This window comes from Limulus polyphemus, unplaced genomic scaffold (genome assembly GCF_000517525.1).
Source record: "Limulus polyphemus unplaced genomic scaffold, Limulus_polyphemus-2.1.2 Scaffold5676, whole genome shotgun sequence".
Classification (NCBI taxonomy): Eukaryota; Metazoa; Arthropoda; class Merostomata; order Xiphosura; family Limulidae; genus Limulus; species Limulus polyphemus.
In genome coordinates this window covers 47,513-60,842 of record NW_013671286.1, presented here as the reverse complement: position 1 = coordinate 60,842, position 13,330 = coordinate 47,513, and the positions used below count along the sequence as shown (strand labels likewise).

The window sequence follows — 13,330 nt, the reverse complement described above, 5'->3', positions numbered from 1 at the left end:
TTGGCAGGAGGGGATGCGAACCCGCGACTCTCAGATTGCGAGTCGATCCAATAACACACCATCAATAATTCTTGTATAGAATTTGAATATAAATTTCATTTATTAGTTGTAGATTATTTATTGTATACGAAGAGAGAGAGAGATAGATCACATAAAATATTTAGTAATACAAAATCCCGCACGTAGTTACATACAATTTACAAATTATTTATTTGTTGTTTTTATAAACTTAATAATAAAAAACTATTTCCAAAGTAATTACATTGGAAATAGAGGGCAAGCTTGAACGATCATATGACTGATCGATCAACGCGTTTAAGTCTTGTCATAGAAGTTTATTTAATGTCGGTATATTCGAGTGTTATTGTTCGGGGCTGCTAGTCGAACTATAGTTTATTTTGTCTTCAATATAAAATTAAATTATCTTTTGATTTGCAGTACAAAGTTATTAACAATGGCTTTGAGTGATGCAGATGTTAAGAAACAGGTAACCATGTTTTAAATAATTTAGTACAAGCGCACTGACCTATTCATATTATCAAAAAATCTGGAATAGTTTTGACCTAACGTTAGGGTTAAAAAGTATAATAAAGACTCGAGACTGTGCGGGATATGTCAACCGCATGTCAGGAAACGATTAAAAAATACCGATCGACAGTTTCTTTTGCTCTGTGCCATGATACAGCAGCACGCCATTTCATGGATAGGATAAATTTTAATTAAACTTTTACAGTGTAAATTGCGAGTGGTTATACCACAAAACTAATACTTTTTTAATTCCATAACTACGAATTATGATTGCGACAGTGCAGTTTTCTATCAATGGTTATAACTTAGTTATATGTTATTACAAAGATTATTATTAGTATTAGTAATAATATTAGCACTGTTATTGTTAAATGTCATGGATGATCAGTTATCGTTTGTTTCAGAGTTAAAAGTTGAATTATGTTTCAAACTTTTTATATATTAGGAAAATATGAATAAGCTGGATCAACATCTAGTTTTATAGGTTTTCCTTCTCTAATTTTGAGGTTCCCCCTTTTTTTTTGAGCGGTGGGGATGTAAAACTGCAGCATCAAAAATGGAATGTATCAATATTCACTCATTAATTTTCTGAAATTCTGTTCATTATGACCAAAGCTTTTCTGTCCCAACATTTATTTCTCCTTGTGTTACAGTGCATTTATTATTGAATTACTGATGTATATTGTAGAGTGATCATGAGGTCTGTGTGATTAGCAGTATTTGCTAATCAATTAATTGATGCACTTGATTGTTTGATTAATCTACCAGTACAGTGTTACTGATACCATAGTATGTGTTTCCTCATCATCAAGCCAAAAAAGGAACATGGTGCATCAGCTTTAAGAGTTTGTGAACCACTGCATTATATGATATTATTCTTTCTATTTTAAACTAGTTTTTTCAAGTAGTTTTTGATTTACTCTTTATTTATTATGATAGACAACTCCCAGTCACAATTTCCACATATTTTAAAAATATGTGGACATTTCCTACATGACGAATTGCTGATGTCAACTAGAGATGACCATGCACTCAACATTTTGTTCATTTCAAAAATATGCAGTAATCCCTATTGATCTTGTGTAAATCAAATAAACTGATAATTAATGAAAGTGTTTTACTGTTGCTAATAATGGTAATGTTTTTGTTTAAAATGTTTCATGATTGCAATAAGATTTAAGTAACCAGCTAGCAAATTTATTTAGATATGTTGTTACAATATGTGTTAAACTAATATTCAGTAAAGAAGGTTTTGATCATCAGAATATTTTGCTGTTGCTTATCTGATTTAGTAGACATAAATAAAAATCCTTATTTTTTACAATTATTCTAATTCCAAATTAATGTACATGTTTGAAACAATTTTTTTAAAAAAATCAATAAATGTAAAAACCAAAGAATTCATCTTAAGGTTCAATTGAACAATGCAGCCCTTCCTCTAAACAAAGCACTGCTCAATCTACTATATTTACTCTTCAATGATGCAATAGTCTAAATCTTGCTATGAAAGTAATATTTAAACCTTATAGTTATATTCAAAGCTGTTTCATTAGTAAATGAATGATCAAACCATTTTATTTAAATTTAATTTAATTTTAATAAACTAAGCATAAAAAGACAAGGAAAATACTTGAAAAATCACAAAATGGATAATATACTCTCAAGAGGTTCTTAGCAAAGAGTTATAATTTGGCATAGACAGAAAAAATCCTAAAAAATTGACAAATGCATTGTTTATAGGCAAAACCATCAAACTTGTACACTTGTTGTAAATTAGAGATAATGGCTATCTTATTAGTTTTGTTGTAATAAAGACATGGTAAGCAAGTTTGGTGACAATGGGAATTGAACATAAAACTGGAATCTTGAACTTTCCACCCTTGAAGTAAAAAAACTTGTAACACTAAATTTGGGATATGATATCCACATTGGCCAGACCATAGATAATCCATTATGTTGCTTTGTGGTTAACAACAAACATAAGGTCAATGTTTTGATTACTTGGATAGTTGAACTAATCAAAAATAGTAATAATCAGAAACACTTAATTTTATTAATTGTTTTTTTTTACAGTCAATTTAATTATTATTTCAGTTGATTGTTTGTTTTAATAATTGAAAATATTAATTATCAGAAATCTTTATATTGATTTCTTAATTATTTTTGTGACAGTTGATTTAATCATTATTTCAGTTAATTGATTGTTGGAATAATCAAAAATCATAATAAAATAATTCCAAAACATGCAAAACTCCGCTGACACTAATAGCTATTTCTCAATCTTCATCTTTGCCATCTAACGTTGTGTTCACTTGTTCCAGTCTTTATATACCCCAATCGACTGACCTCGGCAATGTCTAATTTGCAAAACTTTATGCTGGGCCTCTCACACCCTCTTTGCAGGCACTGTATGCAGACAATAAAATCAGTTTTTCTTGACAAAGCACGAGCGTTCAGACTAACATTTTGTGAGTTACATTTTCTTAGTTTTTCTGCTTTGTAATAATCAGAAATTCTTTGTTTTGTTATCCAGAGATATATTTCATTGAATTTTTGTTTCTACAAATATATTACAAAAAAATTGATATGAATTCTCGTGTAATGGTTTCAAGCATGGAGGCTTCTCAGCCTTCGTTTATTCCCCCTTTGTTATCTAGTGGTGGTCAGCAGTCGGGGGAGGGGGCACTCTCTCTCTGTCTGGGACTTGATTCGGGGTGAGATCGAGTCGTTCATGTGGCCTAGGGGTATTTATCCAGGAGGTGCTGATTTCAATTTTCAATTCTGAAACGGGATATTCTGTCGTGAATTTAGAACTCCCTATTTCTTGCTCCTTTCACTAGAGCTTCCTCTCCTGAGGACTCATTTGATCATCCACCTTCTGCCCTTTTTTCTGTAGTTAGTTACACGTGTTTGTGAAGTTTTGGAGATGCAATCAGTTGCTTTTGAGTCGACCCCTGCTTTGTGGTCCGATTGTTCTCAAGGGAATTACTTAGTTTTCCATCCTTCTCCTGATATTGATGTGCATGCAGGGAGGTTTGCAACACAATTACGTGAGGGTGTCACTATGCCTTCCTCCCCTCATTTATCTGAACAACTTATGTTGACATATCATCAAGATGCTATATATTTGGACACTCAAAGGTTGGAACTGTGGGGTGCCAGGTACGAACCTGTTATCTCTTAACAGGTCGCAATTTTAGTGGATTTGTTTAAATCTTACTACTGTTTTAAGATACTTCTCTTCCTATCAACTTTGTCTGAAGCATATCACCGATTGCCTCAACAATATGAAGACAAACTGGGCCATTTACTGGTCACTATTATGACACGTTTGTCCTCTTTAGGACTTGCCTTGGTGTTGTGGTTAGTCTGTTGCTGGGACTTGTTGAGTCATGATGCATTTTTGGAGGGTATTCACTTACCTTCTTCTGCCCTTTGAGATTTACGTGAAGTGCCTTTTCTTCGGCCTTATTTATTTGCTGGAATTCCAGAATCTCTAGAAGCCAGAGTTGACACAGTACGTTTCCAGTCCTCTTTATCGTCTTTGGCTGCTCGACCTAATTCTACTTCTACTTGTACTTCTGCAGGTTCATCCCTTCATGTCTGAAGGCCCTCTCCTTCCACTCCTTATTCCATTGGTTCTCTTAATAATTTCCATCCTTGATCTCAGGAGATATTTTTTGGACTCCTCCTGACATGTTCATATCTCATTACCTTCATGATCTGGCAGTTTTCTCTTCGAAGGGACTTCGTCTTCCCCCTGTAGCTGTGTTGACTACCTTCATTATATTTTTAACAGGGTGGTGAGTAGTGTGTTATCTAACTTAGTTATTGTTCCTTTCTCTTCTAGGGTCCCTATTGATTTTTTTTGGATCCCACACAGTGACAAGTGTTGCCCAGTTGAGTATGCTTGTATTTAAATTCTGCACTAGCAACCTTTATATTTGTTCCTGGTTGCAATGAGCTCTATTGAGATGATGTGTTTCATAAGACCATCTGGATGCAATTCTGGATGGTGATACCATAATACTATATTTATAATGGACTGCTACTCATGGACTATCATGAGTAAAGCTAAAGGGGATTTTGACAGTCCGTGCTGATCTTAGAGCTGAATCAGTTGAGATCAGTTTGCTTTTAAAATTAGGAATGTGGTTCACTTGTTGCACTGTCTCCAGAGACGTGTTCCTCAGGACTCCCCAATGCTTATGTCCCCCCCCCCCTTCTTCTACTAGTGGAACTCAGAAGTTCTTACCACACCCAATTCCCAGTTGCTGGGGTGGTAGACAAGAGGATTTACCTTTGGAGTGTTGAATTTTCTCCACTCTTGGAGAAGAGGGTAAAGTTGGGGACCCTCCTACCTGGGTCCCTGGAAGTTTTTTCCCAGATGTCGGTAGGAGCAGGACCAACCTACGTGGGGGCTCACTTGTAAAACCAGTCCAGATTTGATGCTTAGCGATCTGGTGGGTGGATGCTTGTACCCTCTTATGAACACTGTCAGGTCTTATGTTGTTCATGCAGGGGTCCACTATCTCCTTGGTGGGACAGTGTTCCTCATCCTCTCCTTAATTCCATGGGTAAGTGGAATTCTCCTTGCACATTTGGTGGGGGAATAAAGACAACTGTTTGTAAATCCAGACTGGATGAATTCTGGACTTTGGTGGAGTATGGCATATGACCCCATCAATTCAGACCTGGGATGTTGCCTTTTGGACTTCCTCAGGTTGATCAGAAGGATTTTCCACTTTGGTGTTGCTTTCTTTCTTTCATAAATCTGGTGGTTCAAAATGCATCATTCTGGGATATGGGTACCATGACCCCTTAAATCCAACCCGAGTTGTGGTACCTCGGCTGTTTGGTCTAGGCTGGACCATCAAACTTGTATTATATTCCACACTTCAATTCTCTGTAGTTCTGGGTGAAGAGCATACCTGTTCTGGATGTAGTGTGGTGTTCCCCACTTTGATACCACTTCTTGTGGTACATATTTGTTCTCTGCAGATGCTTTCTGTATGATCTCTGTCCTCAGTGGCCCCTCTGCCTCTTCAGTGTGAGATTCTAGCTATTAGTGTCAGTGGAGGTATGTGTGTTTTGGAAGTTATCATTTTCCTAAACTGAAAATGTATTTCCTAACATACTTACCTCTGCTGACACTCTCCCTCCCTTCATCCCCACTGAGAGCTGCTGTTAGTGACCGGAATGTAGTAAGTCCTGAAAAGTGATTTTATTTTCTGCATACAGTGCTTATATATAGTACCTAGATAGAGGACGTGTGAGGGCCAGTGTATAGTTTTGCAAGTTAGATATTGCCTAGGGCAGTCGAGTGGTGTATATAAAGACTGGAGCAAGCGATCTCAATGTTAGATGACAAAGATAAAAATCGAGAAAAAAAAGCTATTAGTGTCAGCAGAGGTAAGTATGTTTGGAATTACATTTCCAGTTTAGGAAAATGATAACTTTAGATATTTTCACTATAACATAATTGATTTAATAGTAATTATGATAATTCAATAAGTTTACATGATACTAATTGATGTAATTGCTGTTTTTAGGTAATCCAATATATCAATTAAATTGCCCATCTTTAGTGATTATGTGGTGTCATTTATGAAAATAAATTTAGTATCTTAATGTTTCATTTGTAATATCTAGTATTTTAAGTGAGATAATTGTAATAAAGTAATTTTTATAATGAAAATATTAGATTTTCTGGGTTAGAAAGCAAATAAGATAAAAATAGAATTTTTTGAAGAGATATTTCCAAGTACAATATGTTTCATCAGAGAAACATAAACAGTATATTGAGCATTGATTGGAGTTGATGTGACGTAGCAAACAATATACAAGACTTCATAAAACAATCGCTATGTATGAAAATATAATGTTTCATAAAACCATAAAATGTAAATGCTCTCATTGTTAAGTAAATGACATCTATATTTTGTATTGTTAAAATGTATTCACTGACATTTCATACCTTATGATCCAATGAACCACACATTTTCAAATGTTGACATCTACTGATCATTTTTATACTGTTATAGTTTACAGATACTACTAACCTTATTATCCTGTAGTGTATATGTTATTTCTGCAAAATTTTTGATGTTTTTATAAGTTATAGAACATACTAAATCTTGTTGACATCGTGTCTTAAATTTGGTCTGGAATTTTACTTTCTGTATATTGTGGTCAAGGAATTTCTTTGTTTTATAGAGTAGTTACATTGCATTGTACTTTACCATGTCTATAGAAGAATATCTTGCAAATATCACTTGGAACAGTTACAGAGAAAACGTCTACTGTGAATGCAGTTTTGGTGATTTTAGAAGAGATTTGCTCTGCCGTTATGAATGGTAACATGTTATAATCCGAGAGAGCCAAGTCTTGATACTGATGTCTTGTCTTTGCTTTATTGTGTTTTTCAATTTGCTGATAATCTCTGTTCTGTTTCAACATTCATTACTTTAATTGTTCATTCAAATAAGGTTTATTTTATTCTTTTAAATTCTCCCTCTACAATAAATAGTAATAGTCCAAACACTGGTTGATCAGCTTCCTCTCCTTTGCAGTTCTATAATAAAATAGTGTTTTATTTTGTTCTGACTCCAACACTATGTCTTCTGTCTTTTTGTTTCACCTCTAACAAATTGCTACACCTGTAATTTCAGCACATTAAGTCCAGAAACCTCTTGATTTTGAAGAAATTGGGTGATTGTGCGTGTTAGGTTTGTCATTGAATTTTCACACTTCTTCAGTCTGTCACATGCTAGTATCATAAGAGCAGTTTTAGAGGGGCAAAAAAAATCAACTATAAAAATTTAAGAAATTTCATAAGAAAATAAAAGTTAATTTTAACAGGTAGTTTTTAGCTATTTCACCAAGTATCATTGCTTGATTTAACTGAATAGTTCAACAGAAATATGGCCAACAGTGTATATATGCTAGGAGGTACTAGATGATATCTCAAAAGATGTCACAACAGTGTGTAGGTTTCTGGTAATAAAGCTTTGAATGTATACTGTTAATAAAAATTTAAGGTTATTATACTAACTGAAAGTTATACAGGCTACAAGTTTGGTGAACTCTTTAAGAAAAGTGTTCTGTAAATTAGCTGCAATATGATTTTAATGATTTGTTTTTACTTGTATTTGCATGCCTATAGTTACAGATATATAATACAAGAGAAACCATAAATGACAGTGTTAAAGTGGATCAAGTGATATTTAATTACGGATAATTTTTTTCTAATCAGTAATACAAAATTTTAACAAAATATCTAAAAATGTTTAAATAAACACATTTCTTCATTATGTTCTAGGAAAATATTCAAGCAAATGACTGATAAATAAATTGCTCATAATTTTTCTTAAAAATTTGGAAAAATTATGGTCATTTTTTTTTAATCTTGGAACTTGCTTGCACATACACAACATATTGCTTTGTTGCATCAATTACAGTAGACTTTAACATAATTTTGACTTATCACTGTTATTTTTATTTGGGGATAAATATCTAATATTTTGATGATAGGTTAAATCTTTTATCTACTATGTAGTTGTAGTGTCATTATTTGAAGACTTTTTTTTTTATTAACAACATAATCAAAAGCATGTTCTGAAGTTGTATGACACTTAGTAATCATAGTGCAAGTGAAATTGGTGTTAAGTAGATGTAATTATGAGGGAAGATTGTATATTTGTACGTGTTTACAGGCTGAGATAGTATTTGTCCACTTCGTATTTTAACTTGTTCTGATGAAATCAACAGATAAAGCACTTTTACAAATTGATTTATTGTAAAATTTGAATAAATTGTATTGTTATATGTATATAGAAAAAAATAAAAATTTAAAAATTCAACCCCCTTACTATGACTCTCTTAAGGTAGTCAAATGCCTCATCATCTAATTAGTGACGCGCATGAATGGATTAACGAGATTTCTGCTGTCCCTATCTACTATCTAGCAAAACCACAGCCATGGGAATGGGCTTGGAGAACTGTTATGTATATAGAAAAATTTAAAAATGCAACCCCTTATTTTTTATAGTTTACTTTGGATCAAAAAAGTGACATTTTATATATCCAACCCATTTTGACTAGTTGTTATATATTCATTAACACATTTATCTTTGTGATTTTCTTTGGGTATCTTTTTTTTATATAGTACAAATAAATCAGACACCTCTATCATTTATAATTTGCAATAATGTTTTGTACGTCTTTAAAGTTAACACCCATTTTATATCATTTTGTCTTGATGAACTTTTTATACATGTAAATATATTTCGAGTAACTGTATGGAAAAAGTTTTTTTTGTTGAAACAATATTTATACATGTTAACTTGTTTGAAACATTGGATCCTAAATGGTACATTGTCTAAGACTGAGGTTTATAGGACTAATAATGTGATATATTAAACTGAAGGGAAGGTAGATTTGATCTGCTTATGTGTGTCACATGCTTATGACCATCCCTATTTTAATAACTCAAGTTATTTCATAAATATTTGTACTGGATGTCACAGAAACACTTAATGCCTAACACTAGTGTCACTGTAATTCTAGTTTTGATACAATAATCTATGTGATATTGATAAAAGACATTTCATTAAGGATATGCCTTTAATTACCTCAATTTTTTTGGTTGGTTGTGTGGTTGTGTTAACAGTTATTCTAACATGCAAATTTGTTTTCGTTTATCCAGATAAAGCATATGATGGCTTTCATCGAACAGGAAGCAAATGAGAAGGCAGAAGAGATAGATGCAAAGGTAGAGTAACAGATAATAATTTTTTCTCCCATGTCTACTGGAACAGTACTTTATTACTGTATGAGAAAAATATGAAGTCATAAAATTGCAGTGAATGAAATCACCCTTGTGACCTTTGATTAAGAGGGGATTTTCAGTTTCAGTTGTGGAACAATGTATTGTAGTCTGAACCTGTTTTACCTTTGATTACCATGTTTCTTTGTTGTTGTTTTTTAGCACAAGTTAATTTGTGCTCTATTCTTTCTTTTTGTTTTACATGTAAGTTTGGTTATTTTTTAATCTTGAGTGTTTTTTATGATTCATTCAGTTTAATGTTTTGTCTAGTGTTTTTTTTAAAATACTTTTTTAAAATATTTAAAAAGTTGCATCGATGTGAGTTTAATTCACTTTATTTTGGCAGAAAACAATGTAAGCTTGAACAAATATTTGGGATCTCAAGATGTCATGTTAGCAGAAATTCAAACTGTATGAACATGTTAACTTTTTGGCATGTGAAAGAGTTTTGACTTTATGTAATGGTTTGTTCTTTTTTTTTTTCATTTGTTTTACCTTCAGCTTTGAGGACATCTTCATGTTTATTTGCTTTGGTTCTTCTGTAGTTAAGTGCTCTATATAAGGTTAAGTAAATTTTAGCTTGAATCTTCACCAGTGTAATATTTGGTTTTCAGGTGTGTTCCTTTGCCAAATAGTTGATTTTTATACTTTGCTATCTTGATAATGATACATTGATGTGACAATATTTTTTAATTAACACAGAGGTACATGCCTCTAGAATTGCTAAAAGATTTCATATGTTGAGTATTTCTTTCTTTTTAAAAGGTATTTGGTAAAATTTGTATTTTTGACATGTTTTATGAGTTTCAGGACTTTTGTCATAGCAGATGTATCACACTACCCTTTTTTGATTAAGTTATAAGAAAGAGAATACTTCTTGTTTAATGCAAAACTTGGAAGATTTATTATGTCCATGATTGCTATCAGCATCAAAGCTTTTCTCTCTGTGAAAATTTGTGGCCACCATAGCTGTATCTCCCACATATGATACAGCATATTACTTATTTTACTGTTTTTGAATTGTCAGTTTCAAGTTGCTTGAATTTCTGATCCTTGACCCAGAGTGTTAACAAGAGAGGTAGTTGGTTGTCATAGGAACAATGTTCTGTGTAATTAATCACCCACATTATCATTTTTCTTTTGGAATAGAATGCACAGTTCTTGCTTGTAGATGTTACTTTAGCAGTTTTCAACAGGTTACAAATTATGAACCTTCTTCAAGCAGTACTTTAGAAATTCGGATGGGCTTCCATAGATTTTTTTCCAATTGTTATGCCTTTTTGGTTTCTTAAGTTTTCACTGATTGTTTCATCATTAGTCACCTATTCTATGGGAATGTTTTCCACTGTGTATTTTTGACTTCCGTGTGGCTCCAACATACTTCTGAGATTTAGTCGTTCTGTTTATTACTCTCTATTTTTCGGTTGCTTATTAACATGTTTTTCCTAGATGTTTATTAGATTTTAAATCCTCACTTCTCAAGTAATGTCATTTGTCAAGCAAATATTTTTACACTCTTACAAGTAGAAAAAGGTATGAATTAGCCAAGCTATACATACGTATTTGAAGAAGAAATTGCAACTTAACCTTAACTTTTGGAAGTTACTTTGCAATATCTACAATATGGAAGAATACCAATAGATAACTTTAAGACTTATTAGGTTAGATTATTTTGATTCCAAAAATTAGTCATTTATAAAGCAGTAATTTATTTTGTATGTGAAATACACATGGATTCATGTTTTTTAAATGAATTCTTGTGTATTGTTCACCTGGATATATTTTCCAATCCAGTCAAATTACAGTTACCGTTGTTATTTTTAAGAGATATAACTGAACATAATACTGTGCAAGTTTCATTACATTGTCTATTTTCATTCCCTGTAGGCAGAGGAAGAATTCAACATTGAAAAGGGCCGTCTTGTTCAAGAACAACGAGTAAAGATAATGGAATACTATGAGAAGAAGGAAAAACAAGTAGAACTCCAGAAAAAAATGTAAGCTTGAACAGATGTTTGGGATCTCAAGATGTTTCATGTTTATGCCATTAATCAGTTTTATGAGTAGGCCCAGAATGACTTGTTTGAAATAGTATCCTACACCCAGTTTGAATTTTTTTAAATCACTGATGTTATTATATAAAATAAGTATTTATAGAGTTTATGTGAATGAATGTTATGTTAATAAAATATTCTATGAATAAAAATATTGTTTGTTCGAGCAAAATTAATGTGTTGTTTTTGACATGCACGGATGCCATTTTGGAAGCTAACATTTAAAAAATTTAATATCTATGCATACTTTAAAGCCATCGTGATTATATTTTGTATTATTGGGAACTTTATAAAATGTTACAATTTGAAAAACAAAAGGGAAAAGTATAAATGATTTAATTATTAATGGACATAAAATTAAACTTTTATAAGCATTAGTATAAAAATGTTATGTAATTTTTTGAAGAACTAAAAATTAGTTTGAGGGAAATCAAAGTGATTGATAAAATGTGAAATTGTTTAATTCATTGTTAGGAAACATTTTCTTAGTTAATAACAAGGTATTATGAAAGTTTAATATTGTTAGTAAGGTAATTCTAAATTGTTGAAACAAATTGTATTTGGTAAGCACTAATGTGAATGTGTTACGATTCATACATATCTTTTATTTCGTTAATTATTTTGTAGGGCTAGATTCTTCAATGTTTTGAAATATAAACTTACACTGTTTTAAAGAGGTTATATTGAACATATCAGATGTAAATTTTACAAGAGATATGTTATCAAAGTATGTTAGTTTTTCATGATTGTTTCTCTACAAGTCAGTTACAATTATAATACATTGAACTGGAATCTGTTATGAATGTTTTCCCAACAGTCAAAAGTGAAAAAAAAAACTATTTTGATAATTTTTCTTTCCATAGTCAGAGCTCTAACATGTTGAATCAAGCTAGGCTGAAAGTGCTGAAAGCCAGAGAGGATCATATCAGGGTTAGTACTTATTTCTCAAGTACTGTAGGATAAAATTAGCAATGACTCATTTGTTATGGACTTATGTTTATCAAGATTATGTACTGATGAAATTAAGAGGAAAATATATATAGGTACTTCTGTGATCCAAAGTGATAAATCCAGATACAAATGTATAAGTATGGCAATTTACCAGCTATATTGATTCTTAAGATAGAACAATAAGAGACACCACCTATTACATCAATATGAAAACCAGATTAAACAATGCTGTAAAGTAATACTTTAACTGTTTCAGCATGGGCTTGGTCCCTGTACCAACCTCGTAACAATTTTTGCTTGTTATAGTTTTCATGTTATAACTTTTAAATTAGTAAGTGTATGTTAACAACATTTGGCAGATTATCAGTAAACATTACAATGCTTTCATAAGCAAGATATCAAATTTTTTTTATTAAGTCTTAAGGTTTGTAAAGCAATGTTTTCTCTTGCCTTTTTTTTTCTTTTCGCATGTTGCCTATCTAAGAAGTAAAGTAATTTTCATTTTAAGATTAAAAACTTTTATGTATCAGAAAATTTTCAAATTTAACATGCGAAATCTTTATAATGTCAGATAGTTATCAAATGTTTCTTGAGAAACAACTTTATATTTTTTCTGTTATTTTCAGTAACGAATCTCTGTATGGGTTCAGTAGATTTGACCAATCTTGTAACTACAAAAAATTAGGAAATAAATATAAATTATGCCTTTTTCATTCTAGAATGACAACAGATTATAACATGAAACATAAATGTTCAGACTAAATAGCTTAAATCTCATAACATCATACATTTATATATATATATTTTTATTATATTGACCTTTCAGCTGTGCCTGGCTAACATTACAAAATTGTTATACATTATATATATATATATATATATATATATATATTGCTATTAGAATATGTTCTTAAGTCATATTTTTACTTTAAACTAATATAATTAGTTTGTCTTTACTTCTTCTATTTAC

General features: G+C 31.6%; 1 protein-coding gene across 1 annotated transcript in view; it reads left to right on the top strand.

Moving 5' to 3' along the window:
- The first annotated feature begins 286 nt into the window (after window positions 1–286).
- The window catches only part of LOC106472860 (V-type proton ATPase subunit E-like), a 33,083-nt gene continuing 20,039 nt past the window's right edge, over window positions 287–13,330 (top strand). Inside the window, exons 1-4 of the mRNA XM_013933531.2 lie at window positions 287–487; window positions 9,236–9,301; window positions 11,243–11,352; window positions 12,273–12,339. Coding sequence (XP_013788985.1) covers window positions 455–487; window positions 9,236–9,301; window positions 11,243–11,352; window positions 12,273–12,339 — 276 coding nt within the window. The 5' untranslated portion in view covers window positions 287–454. The remainder of the gene's footprint in view (window positions 488–9,235; window positions 9,302–11,242; window positions 11,353–12,272; window positions 12,340–13,330) is intronic.